This window comes from Dendropsophus ebraccatus, chromosome 11 (assembly GCF_027789765.1).
Source record: "Dendropsophus ebraccatus isolate aDenEbr1 chromosome 11, aDenEbr1.pat, whole genome shotgun sequence".
Classification (NCBI taxonomy): Eukaryota; Metazoa; Chordata; class Amphibia; order Anura; family Hylidae; genus Dendropsophus; species Dendropsophus ebraccatus.
In genome coordinates, this window is record NC_091464.1 from 67,492,689 (window position 1) to 67,506,977 (window position 14,289).

Genomic DNA, 14,289 nt, shown 5'->3' on the forward strand with positions numbered 1-14,289 from the left:
CCCCCTGTATACTATATACCGCTGATCGCTTGTGCCATGTGCTCCCGGCACTTTTTATCCCCTGTCACCATAAATGATTGGTGACAGGGGATAAAAAGTGATGTCCCCCCACCCCCCCTGTCACCCCCGTCCCCCAGTCACCCCCCCTTCCCCATTTACTCACCGGATCCACGGAGCTCCTTCCTCCTCGACGTCCTGGCTGGTTATGAAGTGCGCATGCGCTTCACAACCAGCCAACTCTGAAAATTTAAAGTGACAGAGACCAATTTGGTCTCTGTCACTGAACTATGATTACTGTGATAGAAAATATCACAGTAATCATAGTAATACAGTGAAAATGAATATGTAAAGTACAAAAAGTGACAAACATACAAAAAAATAAAACACACTTTTTATTATAGTAATAATTGCAGTTTACTCCCAAATTACCCCTTACCCCTCCCCAGATTAACCGTAACCACCGCACGTTGCCCGTAACCACCGCACGTTGCCCGTAACCACCGCACGTTGCCCGTAACCACCGCACGTTGCCCGTAACCACCGCACGTTGCCCGTAACCACCGCACGTTGCCCGTAACCCCCTCCAGATTGCCCGTAACCCCTCCAGATTGCCCGTGACCCCCTCCAGATTGCCTGTAACCACCCCAAATTACATATACCCACCCCAGATTACCTATAAGCACTTCAGTTTATCAGTAACAATCCCAGATTGTCTGTAACCCTTCCAGGTTGCACATAACCCCCCAGGTTCCCCGTAATCATGCCAGATTACATGTAACCCCCCCAGATTGCACGTAACCACCGCGCGTTGCCTCTGACCACGCCACGATGCCTCTGACCACGCCACGATGCCTCTGACCACGCCACGATGCCTCTGACCACGCCACGATGCCTCTGACCACGCCACGATGCCTCTGACCACGCCACGATGCCTCTGACCACGCCACGATGCCTCTGACCACGCCACGATGCCTCTGACCACGCCACGATGCCTCTGACCACGCCACGATGCCTCTGACCACTGCACGTCGCCTCTGACCTCCACACGTCGCCTCTGACCTCCACACGTCGCCTCTGACCACCGCACGTCGCCTCTGACCACCACACGTCGCCTCTGACCACCCCAAATTGCCAATGACCCCCTCCAGATTGCGGTGCCCATGTCAGATTACAGGTACCCACCCCAGATTGCCTATAAGAACTTCAGTTTATCCGTAACCACCCCACATTGCCCGTAACCACCCCACGTTGCCCGTAACCACCCCAGATTGTATGTAAGCACTGCAGGTTGCCCGTAACCAGCCCACGTTGCCCGTATCCACCCCAGATTGTCTGTGAGCACTGCAGGTTGCCCGTAACCAGCCCACGTTGCCTGTAACCACCCCAGATTGTCTGTAAGCATTGCAGGTTGCCCGTAACCACCCCACGTTGCCCGTATCCACCCCAGATTGTCTGTAAGCACCGCAGGTTGCCCGTAACCACCCCACGTTTCCCGTAACCATCCCAGATTGTCTGTAAGCAGAGCAGGTTGCCCGTAACCAGCCCACGTTGCCCGTAACCAGCCCACGTTGCCCGTAACCAGCCCACGTTGCCCGTAACCAGCCCACGTTGCCCGTAACCAGCCCACGTTGCCCGTAACCAGCCCACGTTGCCCGTAACCAGCCCACGTTGCCCGTAACCAGCCCACGTTGCCCGTAACCACCCCACGTTGCCTGTAACCACCCCAGGTTGCCTGTAACCACCCCAGGTTGCCGTAACCACAGCAGGTTGCCCGTGACCACCCCATGTTGTCCGTAACCACCCCAGATTACCTGTAACCACCTCAGGTTGCCCATAACCACCCCTGGTTGCCCGTAACCACCCCACATTACCTGTAATCTCATTTTTTTTATTTTATTTTAGTAACTGCGCTATTCTAATAACCATTACTAGCTGCGGTTTTGCTCCTGTAAATTGGCGCTCCTTCCCTTCTGAGCCCTGCTGTGTGCCCATACAGTGGTTTATACCCACATATGATGTACCGTTTTACTCAGGAGAACCTGCGTTACAGATTTTGGGGTACATTTTCTCTCCTGTTCCTCGTCAAATTGAGAAATTTCAAACTAAACCAACATATTATTGGAAAAATTCGAGTTTTTCATTTTTACTGGCCAATTTTGAATACTTTCCTCTAATACCTGTGGGGTAAAAATGGTCACCACACCCCAAGATGAATTCTTTGAGGGGTGCTCTTTCCAAAATGTGGTGACTTTTGGGGGGAATCTATTCTGCTGACACTACAGGGGCTCAGCAAACGCACCTGGCGCTCAGAAACTTCTTCAGAAAAATCTGCACTGAAAATGCTAATTGGCGCTCCTTCCCTTCTGAGCCCTCCTGTGTGCCCATGCAGTGGTTTATGCCCACATATGGGGTACTGTTCTACTCAGGAGAACCTGCTTTACATATGTTGGGGTGACATTTCTCTCCTGTTCCTCGTGAAATTGAGAAATTTCAAACTAAAGGAACATATTATTGGAAAAATTCGAGTTTTTCATTTTTACTGTCTACTTTTGAATACTTTCCTCAAATACCTGTGGGGTCAAAATGCTCACCACACCCCAAAATAAATTCTATGAGGGGTGCACTTTCCAAAATGGAGTGACTTATTGGGAGATTTTACTCTGCGGACACTACAGGGGCTCTGCAAACGCACCTGGCACTCGGAAACTTCTTCAGCAAAATCTGCATTGAAAAAGCTAATTGGCGCTCCTTCCCTTTTGAGCCCTGCTGTGTGCCCATACAGTGGTTTACGCCCACATATGGGGTACCATTGTACTCAGGAGAACCTGCGTTACAAATTGTGGGGGTACTTTTTTCCTCTTGTTCCTCGTGAAATTGAGAAATTTCAAACTAAAAGAACATAATATTGGAAAAATTTTAGTTTTTCATTTTTACTGTCTACTTTTGAATACTTTCCTCTAATACCTGTGGGGTCAAAATGGTCACCACACACCAAGATGAATACTTTGAGGGGTGCACTTTCCAAAATGGAGTGACTTATGGCGAGATTTTACTCCGCTGGCACTACAGGGGCACTGCAAACGCACCTGGCGCTCGGAAACTTCTGCAGCAAAATCTGCATTGAAAAAGCTAATTGGCGCTCCTTCCCTTCTGAGCCCTCCTGTGTGCCCATGCAGTGGTTTATGCCCACATATGGGGTACCATTGTACTCAGGAGAACCTGCGTTACAAATTTTGGGGTACTTTTTTCCTCTTGTTCCTCGTGAAATTGAGAAATTTCAAACTAAACGAACATATTATTGGAAGAATTCGAGTTTTTCATTTTTACTGTCTTTTTTTGAATAATTTCCTGTAATACCTGTGGGGTCAAAAAAGTCACCACACACCAAGATGAATTCTTTGAGGGGTGCACTTTCCAAAATGGGGTGACTTATGGGGGGTTTTCTCTCTGCTGACACTACAGGGGCTCTGCAAACGCACCTGGCGCTCAGAAACTTCTTCAGCAAAATTTGCATTGGAAAAGCTAATTGGCGCTCCCTTCCTTCTGAGCCCTGCTGTGTGCCCATACAGTGGTTTACGCCCACATATGGGGTACCGTTGTACTCAAGAGAACCTGCATTACAAATTTTGGGGTGCTTTTTGTCTCATATTCCTTTTGAAAATGAGAAACATTAATCTAAACGTATATATTATTGGAAAATTTAAATTTTCAATTTTTTTACTGCCTAATTGTGAATACTTTCCTCCAGCCCCTGTAGGGTTAAAATGCTCATTATACCCCAAGATGAATTCTTTAAGGTGTGTAGTTTCCAAAATGGGGTCACTTATGGGGGTTTTCAGGATACCAGACTTCTAAATCCATTTAAAAAAAGAACTGGTCCCTAAAAAAATCAGTTTCACGAAAATGTGATAATTTGCTGATAAATTTCTAAGCCCCATAACACCCTAAAAAAGTAAAATATGTTTACCAAATTATGCCAGAATAAAGAAGACATATTGGTAATGTGACTTAGTAACTAATTTATGTGCTACGACTTTCTTTTTTTAGAAGCAGAGAATTTCAAAGTTCATAAAATGCAAATTTTTTTAATTTTTCATATTTTGATGTTTTTCACAAAAAACACACAAAGTAGTGACCAAATTTTGCCACTAACATAAAGTGCCATATGTCACGAAAAAACAATCTCAGAATCGCTAGCATACGTTAAAGCATCACTGAGCTATAGGAGCATAAAGTGAGACAGGTCAGATTTTGAAAAATTAGCCTGGTCATTAAGGCCAAAACTAGCTGCAGCACAAAGGGGTTAATATCACATCTACTGTTGATTTATATTTTGAAAGTTATAATGATAGTGACACTTCAACACCTACTCAGTCTAAGCTTGGTTTACATTAGCTTCATGTCTTCTGTTCACATTAGAGCCATAACAGCTTTGCAGATGGCTCCTGGTCGTCTAGTTCAGCGTTTCCCAACCGGGGTGCCGCGGCACACTGGTGTGCCGGGAGAACCCGCCTGGGGTGCCGCGGGATCCCGGTGGGAAATGCACGCTGTCTCTTTAAGCATCCCGAGAAGCTATGACTATGAGCGGGCGGAACATTAAAGTAAGCAGAATATAGGAGCAGGAAGTGTCAGCATCCTGCTCCTATATTCACTCCCATAGGCTGCCGGAGCTTCATGCCAGCAGCCTATTGGAGGCCGGGACGTGACCTCTCCGGCAGGCGTGATGATGTGACGTCATCACGCCTGCCGGAAGTCCCGTCCCCACGGCTCGCAGAGGAGCCCGAAGAGGAGGAGGAGGAGACCTGCAGCCACACAGCGCGGATTAGGTGAGTAGGATGTTTGTTTTTTTTTAAGGGGCAGAGCAGGGGGCATTATTAGTTCATGGGGGGCACCTCTGGGGGCATTATTAGTATATGGGGGCACCTCTGGGGGCATTATTAGTATATGGGGGCACCTCTGGGGGCATTATTAGTATATGGGGGCACCTCTGGGGGCATTATTAGTATATGGGGGCACCTCTGGGGGCATTATTAGTATATGGGGGCACCTCTGGGGGCATTATTAGTATATGGGGGCACCTCTGGGGGCATTATTAGTATATGGGGGCCACCTCTGGGGGCATTATAAGTATATGGGGGCCACCTCTGGGGGCATTATTAGTATATGGGGGCACCTCTAGGGGCATTATTAGTTCATGGGGGCACCTCTGGGGGCATTATTAGTATATGGGGGCACCTCTGGGGGCATTATTAGTATATGGGGGCCACCTTTGGGGGCATTATTAGTTATGGGGGCCACCTTTTGGGGGCATTATTAGCTCATGGGGCCACCTCTGGGGGCATTATTAGTATATAGGGGCACCTCTGGGGGCATTATTAGTTCATGGGGGCACCTCTGGGGGCATTATTAGTATATGGGGGCTACCTCTGGGGGCATTATTAGTTCATGGGGGCACCTCTGGGGGCATTATTAGTTCATGGGGGCACCTCTGGGGGCATTATTAGTTCATCACAGCAGAGGATCCTACATACAGGGGGCACAGCAGCGGATCCTACATACAGGGGGCATCCTACATTCCTAGTCGCTTTACTGCACATAACACCAAACAGCGCAGTTACTTTGGGAGCCGACAGGAGGGAGAAAGGAAGTTGCTAGAAATTGGCGGAGCCTAAATTGTTTGTCTCGCAGGTTCTGAAGAGATGAAAAGTAGCTGGAAGAAATCATCATGGCGGATGGAGAGGAAAAGGGAAAGTGACTCCTCAGATCAAAGAAGACGTCACCTGTGAGTCCCTGTATGACGGTTTTCTTATTTTGTAGAACATTATTTAGTAGGGGTGCCGCGAGGAAATTTTTTTTTCCAAGGTGTGCCCCGAGGTGGAAAAGGTTGGGAAGCACTGGTCTAGTTGACAACCACGTTTCAGTATTTCCACAAATCAGTATAATGGTGTGTTCACACCTACAGGATCTGCAGCTGATTTTCTGCAGCAGATTTCATTTAAATAACTGAACGCCGCATCAAATCTGCTGCAGATCCTGTAGGTGTGAACGCACCCTTATGATATTTACTTTTTTTTTTTTCTCTATTAAATAATTATTTATTAATTTATTTGTTTTACTTAAGGTGGTGATCAAAACCAGATCTGGAGAAGTAATCTACCGCATATCACCGTGGGCAAAGTATGTTGTTCGAGAAGAGAAAAAAGTGGTTTACGACTGGGTTCACTGGCAACCAGCAGAGTCTTATGCAGTAAGTTGTTGTTGTTTTTTTTTTTTTTATGTCTTGGTCACTTCCACTCAAACTACAGTCTGTTAGAAGAATCCTTCTCTAGTAAGAGAGAAACCAGAATAGAATACAGGAAGTGAGGGTGGGGCTTAGATAAGGCTATGTACAAGAAGAGGGAAGAAAGTCTAGACTAAATACTTAAAATCTGTGAGACTGTCTGGGTCTGTGCTGTGCCTCGTAGGTAAATTACAACTTTACTCATCTCACCACCCATAAAGCTGTGAGCAGATCTCCCGTTTGTATATACATTTGTATGTACTGTTTGTACACAGTGCTGACCCTTTATTCTGTAGGCTTCTCATCATCTCTCTAATAAGCAACAGATAATTGCTTAGTGTAACCTTCCCTTGTGGTGCTGCTGTTTTAAGCTCACATACCACTTTGCAAACCTAGGGCATCAATAACCCCCTTCTATCCCCACATGTCATCTATAGTCGTGTACTGAAAATATCCTTTACCTTATCACCACTCTGAAGGGTGTTTTTTTTTTTTTTTTTTTACCTCAATTTAAGTCTGTGATGTTTAAGGTTTTATTTATTTATTTTCTATAAGGTTACTAAGGTTTCCTTTGTATAATATATTAATATTTTTCATAGATAAACTTACAATACTGTGGTTTTTATCACATCTACTATACCATATTCTTTCAGCGTAAATACGAACACCCAAAGAAGCCAAACAGCGTCCGCATTTATGAGTCTCATGTTGGAATTGCATCACCGGAAGGAAAAATAGCCTCCTATAAAAATTTCACATACAATGTGCTACCGAAGATAAAGGATCTTGGTAAGTTGAAAGAAGAATACTTTGTGACTGCCGCTTCCCTACATTGTCTTGTGATCGATAGATGTTCCATTTTCAAAGCAATAAATGTTCACCTTGTGTCATTTCCTCCAGAAAGACGTTTTATGGAAGGTAATACTCCTTATAGGCTCTTGTTGAGTGATACATTCAGTCTTAAGCTGCTATTCTTTTCTAGGTCCCTTCTTAGCCTTTGGTAATTCAGTTCTTTTATTTTTCAGAGGGAAGGTAAATGTTGTTTTGGTCTCGGACCTATATATGATAAACTGCCTTTATGTCTTTATTTTGTTTTTTATAGTTATAAATAGGCTTTGTTCACATCACGTTTGGTTATAACGTTCGGCTACCCTTGAATGTGCCAGACGTGTCCAGGCTTATATCGGGCTCCAATTTCTAATAATACATACTTGGTTATTTGTATAATGTATTTCAACATGCTAGCAAGACCCTTGCAACCCAAGACCCTCACAATCAATGGGTGACCACATATAGCATAGGCTACGTCTAACAAAGTATTGCAAAATTATTTTTTCCAAAGCTAAATGCCTTTTGCTATCCAAGGGGAAAGGTGAGAAAGGACACACCTGAAAGCCATACACCATTTTATGCCTGTACATATGTTCGTGAGTGTATACTGTTTCTTTAAAAATAACATATTTTATATTCTTGTAAGCAATGGAGTAAAGCTTATATTTAAAAAAAAAAAAAATTAAGATATGTTCTTGCCCAACAAATGTTATGAAAATTACTAATAGACACTTATACACACACACATATATATATATATATATTATTTATTTTCTGTAAAAAAAATAAATAAAAAAATAACAGCAAATTCTCCACGCAGGGAGCTCCACAAATCTGCATACAAAACAATCATTTCGTAACAAAATCCAACAGACATATGATACTAGGGCTGGGCGATATTGACCTTAATCAATATCGCGGTTTATCGCACATGTAGCCGCGGTAACAATAATTCAATGATAATTATGACACGCCCCTTTTTGCAAACCACACCCACACCACACCCACACCAAACTGACAACATTTCGATTAAAAAAAGTAAAAAAGAACTCACTGAGCAGCAACCCGTGGTTAGTCTATTATCATTATTATTAGTCATTATTAGGGGACCTGGACATGTATATACAGGTATACAGCCTCTACAGGATGTGTATACACAGGGGGTCACATAGGGGGTGGGAGGGGGGGGTGGCTAGGGGTGTATTACTATACAGGAGGTACATAGGGATGGAGGTACGGGTCTATACATGGGAGTGCATATGGATAGAGATGTATGACTATACAGGGGGGGATAGGGGATGTATGACTATACAGGGGGGATAGGGGATGTATGACTATACAGGGGGGATAGGGGATGTATGACTATACAGGGGGGGGATAGGGGATGTATGACTATACAGGGGGGGATAGGGGATGTATGACTATACAGGGGGGGATAGGGGATGTATGACTATACAGGGGGGGATAGGGGATGTATGACTATACAGGGGGGGATAGGGGATGTATGACTATACAGGGGGGGATAGGGGATGTATGACTATACAGGGGGGGGCACATAGGGATAGGGATGTATGACTATACAGGGGGGATAGGGGATGTATGACTATACAGGGGGGGCATAGGGATAGGGATGTATGACTATACAGGGGGGGCACATAGAGGTAGGATTGTATGACTATACAGGGGGGGCACATAGGGATAGGGATGTATGACTATACAGGGGGGGCACATAGGGATAGGGATGTATGACTATACAGGGGGGGGCACATAGGGATAGGGATGTATGACTATACAGGGGGTGTATTGGGGTGTATTACTATACAGGGGGGACGGATTGGGGTGTATGACTATATAGGGGTGTATTACTGTACAAGGAGCACAGGGAGGTGTATGCTGGGACCTGTAGTCCCCTCAGTACAGGGCTGTAACATAGGAGGAATAATGGGCTGCAGCAGGCAGGATGCCACACACAGCAATGTCTCCTATAACTTATCCTGCCTGCTGTATCCTGTACTGTACTACAGGAAAGCCGCCGCCAAGTGCTGCTGTGACATGGCCGCGTCCCTGCACACACAGGACAACATGTGCAACGCTCGCCGGCCGGGTGGGTGTGTGTGTGTGTGTGTGTGTGTGGGGGGGGGGGGGTGCTCGGACGGGACTGATGCCGGTCCCCCCTCCCGGACCAGTCCCATCCGATCGCCCCCACACCCGGCCGGCGCGGCCATATCACAGCAGCACTTGGCGGCGGCTTTCCTGTAGTCCCCTCAGTGTGCAGGGACGCCGGACCGGACGGGTGGTGGGCGCTTTGGCAGGACAGGTGCGGTGGGACGGAGCTTCGGACCGGACGAGTGGGTAGGGCGGACAGGTGCGCGGACCGGACGGGCGGTCACTTGGGGAGGGGGAAGGGGGGAGCATTCTCACCTGGACCCTGCTGCTGCTCCTCCACCTCCCGCTGATACCAGCGCTAGTGCCGGGCCGCTCGTGTGTGTGCGGGGGGCTCTGACAGGACGGGCGCAGGGACACAGAAATACAAAAATACCGCAAATACCGTCCTGGCCAAGTTGAAGTCGGTTAACCGACGCCAGTGACGGTATCGGTATTTTTGCGGTATACCGCCCAGCCCTATATGATACCCTATAACCCCCCTCCCTCCCCCACAGGCTGGCGAGAGGGGGGAAAAAATTGTTTAATTTAACCCTCAAGCCATTTACCCCATATTTGCAGATATTTTTTCCTGGGTTTATCCCTAGCGCCTGCTAGAATCTTTTCATAATTTTGTATCTTCCTCATTAGGATATACCACCAATCAAACACTGGGGGGGTGAGGTCCAACCAGGCTCTCAAAATTATTATCCTTGCCAAGAACAAAGCCTTAAGGACAAACAACTGATGCACTTCTATACCAATTGAGCAGCCAAGGATGATGTATTTTGCACAATACGGTATCACAACCTCCATTTTCTCCACAATACACTCAATAACCTTCTTCCAGAAACCTTGTATTACATGGCATCTCTATAGCATATGGACATGGTTTGCGCCCTCCTGACCACATTTAGGGCATATGTCATTAGCCCTGGTTCCAACTTTACATAAAAAGGTCAGATGATAGTGCAAGCGATGTAGAATTTTAAACTGTACCAGTTGATGATTTTTATTAACCCATAGCTGCACCAGGACGTTATTGAACGTCCTCGTGCCGCTATGGGAGTTCAGAGGGGGGTCGCGCGGCGACCCCCCTCTGAACTGCCGCGATCCCGGGTGCCGCATGTAGCCCGGGATCGCGGCTATTAGCGGGCACGGTCCGATCGCCGTGCCCGCTAATTAAGTACTTAGAAGCAGCTGTCAAAGTTGACAGCTGCTTCTAAATACTTACTGATATGCATCCCTGGTAGTCTAGTGGGGGGATCGCCCCCCTGCGGCGCGATTGCGGGGGGGCGATCCCCGCATCCATCCCGGGCCGGGGTCTGCTCCGTAATGGCGCTGATCCCGGCTCGGCATTCTATTGCTTTTGGCTGCAGCAGCCAAAAGTAATAGAACACCGATCTTATGGATTCATGCAGTATAACTATACTGCATGGATCTCTATGAGAGATCAGAGTGCATATACTAGAAGTCCCCCAGGGGGAATAACCCTAACCCCAGGGGGGCTTCTAGTATATGTGTAAAGTAAAAGAAAAAAGTATTTTTAATAACACAAAATCCCCTCCCCTAATAAAAGTCTGAATCACCCCCCTTTCCCCATTTTATAAATAAAAATAAATAAATAAATTAATAAACAAACATGTTTGCTATCGCCGTGTGCGTAATCGCCCGAACTATTAATTAATCACATTCCTGATCTCACACGGTAAACGGCGTCAGCACAAAAAAATCCCAAAGTGCAAAATTGCGCATTTTTGGTCGCATCAAATCCAGAATAATTGTAATAAAAAGCGATCAAAAAGTCATATATGCGCAATCAAGGTACCGATAGAAAGATCACATCATGGCGCAAAAAATGACACCTCACACAGACCCATAGACCAAAGGATAAAAGCGCTATAAGCCTGGGAATGGAGCGATTTTAAGGAACATATATTTTCTTTAGGGTATAAACCCACACACCGTATACGCAGCTTATTTACTGCTGCGATACGCAGCAAATACGCAACAAACACGCAACAAACACGCAACAAATACGCAGCAGATTAGATCTAAATAACTGGACACAGCATCAAATCTGCACCACCAAATCTGCTTCAAATCTGCTGCGTTTTTGCTGCGTATCTGCTGTGAATACGGTGTGTGGGTTTGTACCCTTAAAAGGTTTTAATTTTTTACAAGCCATCAAATCAAATAAAAGTTATACATGTTACATATCGTTGTAATCGTAACAACTTAAGGAACATATATAATGAGTCAGTTTTACCCCAGGGCGAACATAGTAAAAACAACCCCCCCCCCCCCCCCCCCCCCAATAAAAAAAAAAAAAAACATTTTTTTTTTCAATTTCACCACACATATAATTTTTTTCCGGTTTCCCGGCACATTTTAGGCAAAAATTACATCTGCCATAGCAAAGTACAATTAGTTGCGCAAAAAATAAGGGCTCATTTGGGTCTCTAGGTGGAAAAATGCAGGCGCTATGGCCTTATATACACGAGGAGGGAAAAACGAAAACGCAAAAATGAAAACTGGCTGTGTCCCCTAAGGGTTAATACAACATTTTCTAACGTTGCCCAGAATGTTGTCCCACTCTACGTCAGTTACGTCCCCCACATCTTCTTCCCATTCTAATTTTTTCTTACAGTTCATAAACCAATCTGTGTATAAATTTTCTGTGAAAATTGTGTATAATTTCCTCAATTCCCCTTTTCTATTACCACTCATCTTATCTACTGTCTCAATGAAACTAAACATTTGAATCCTCACTCTGTTACCACCCTCTAAAGCATTCATTACGTGAAATAACTGTCTATATCTTAACCAGTGAGACTCATGTAGTGCAAATTCTGACCTAATTTCCTCAAAGGATTTTAGGTATCCAGTCCTAAAGAGGTGTTCCACTTTTGTAATTCCATGATTAACCCAGAAGGAGTGATCACTAACCCTATCCAACTGTGTCAATTGTAAATTTCCCCATAAGGGGGAATAAGGAGTGTATCCAGTTATAACCAACAGTTTTTTAATTTTCCACCATACCTTTCCCCACATACGCACCATTTTCCATTCTTTATATAAGGGGAGTGACCACCTGTGGGAGTCCAGAAATTCATACAACGATTGGTAACTCCAATTCTAAATCCCTAAAAACCACCCCCCTCCACTCCCCTTTCGCTTTATCTGAAGCATTCTATACATAAAAACTTAAAGTCGGAAGTCCGGCAGAGACCAACCCCCCATATCAGTAGTAGACACTTAATATGGGAAACGCACCACTATGGACCCATACATTTCAATGGCCCTGTTCACACATCCATATGTGTTACAGAGCCGTAATCTGAGATGCAAAAATAAATAAATAGTAAGGACCTGCTATTAAAGTGCCGATCACTATCTGTCTATGTAGAGTTTCGTGCATTGTGGACATCCGTAGTGTGGTCTTCGTTTTTGACAAGTCATTAGGCATGAGAATTGGAAAGAAATGAAAGAATGCAGAAATGAATGATTTTCCTGTACCAGATGTCATAGATAAAGCTTGGAGTTATTCCTTTCTGCGGATGCTGTTGGAGTCTTTCTATTCCTCAAGTTATTTCTCTGTCCACATTGGTATTGTGGTCTCCTGCCTGCGTCAACCATCACATTTCAAGAGGATTGGTGCTTATGCACCACTCTACAGTTTGTCATCAGGTATGTCAAAAGTTATTGATCACATAATGTCTCACTGCTGAGACCCACTGCAATCAGGAGATATAGCCGGGTAGAAAGTGTGGAAGCAGTGTCATCCACTCCCTGTCTGGCCACTAATTCTGACAATGTACACTGCCGCTGAGCTTTCTTCCCGGCTATATCTCTTGATCACAGAAGATCTCAGGTAGGGCTGGGCGATATAAACGATATGCCAAAATATCGTCATCAATTCGGTTGACGATATGGATTTTTGGCATATCGTCATATCGCGATATACCACGGAGCGGTAGTGAATAAGCTTCTCACTTACCGCTCTGTGGTACCGCGCTGCAGGGCCTTCCGTTCACGCATTGTCAGCGCGCTAGCGCGCTGATGCGTGTGACGTCAGGTCTCCCAGTGCATGCTGGGAAGAAGACGCGGCCCGTCTCGCCTCACGGACTCCATCAGCCAGCCCTGCAGGAAAGGTAAGTAGCAGAGGGGTCGGGGGCGGGCGGCAGATGGCTTGGCATGGGGCTGATGATGGCCCTGGCTGGGGGGACATGATGGCTGGCACATGAAATGCCTGGAAAACAGTGAGGGGTGAGATGGCTGGCACCGGGGGGGCGGGGATTGGGGGTGCTGATGACTGGCGACGGGGGGCTGATGACTGGCGACGGGGGGCTGATGACTGGCGACGGGGGGCTGATGACTGGCACAAGGGGGGCTGATGACTGGCACAAGGGGGGCTGATGACTGGCACAAGGGGGGCTGATGACTGGCACAAGGGGGGCTGATGACTGGCACAAGGGGGGCTGATGACTGGCACAAGGGGGGCTGATGACTGGCACAAGGGGGGCTGATGACTGGCACAAGGGGGGCTGATGACTGGCACAAGGGGGGCTGATGACTGGCACAAGGGGGGCTGATGACTGGCACAAGGGGGGGCTGATGGCACAGGGTGGGCTGATGGCACAGGGTGGGCTGATGACTGGCAAGGGGGGGTGATAACTGGCACAAAGGGGGCTGAATGCATAGGGGAGGGCTGATGACTGGCAAGGGGGCTGATAACTGGCACAAGGGAGAGGGGGCTGATGACTGGCACAGGGGAGGGCTGATGACTGGCACAGGATGGGCTGATGGCACAGGGGAAGGCTGATGACTGGCAAGGGGGGTGATAACTGGCACAAAGGGGGCTGAAGCCTTTGTGCCAGTTATCAGCCCCCCTTGCCAGTCATCAGCCCTCCCCTCCCTTGTGCCAGTTATCACCCCCCCTTGCCAGTCATCAGCCCTCCCCTATATATTTATAATTATATATCGTGATATATTGTTATATCGTGCATGCATCAAATTATATCGTGATATAAATT

At 46.4% G+C, this 14,289-nt stretch overlaps 1 protein-coding gene across 1 annotated transcript in view; it reads left to right on the top strand.

Annotated features, from left to right (window-relative positions):
- GBE1 (1,4-alpha-glucan branching enzyme 1) overlaps nucleotides 1–14,289 on the top strand; it is a 140,014-nt gene that overhangs the window by 56,195 nt on the left and 69,530 nt on the right. Inside the window, exons 5-6 of the mRNA XM_069944615.1 lie at nucleotides 6,122–6,247; nucleotides 6,934–7,069. Of these exons, the coding sequence (XP_069800716.1) occupies nucleotides 6,122–6,247; nucleotides 6,934–7,069 (262 nt within the window). The remainder of the gene's footprint in view (nucleotides 1–6,121; nucleotides 6,248–6,933; nucleotides 7,070–14,289) is intronic.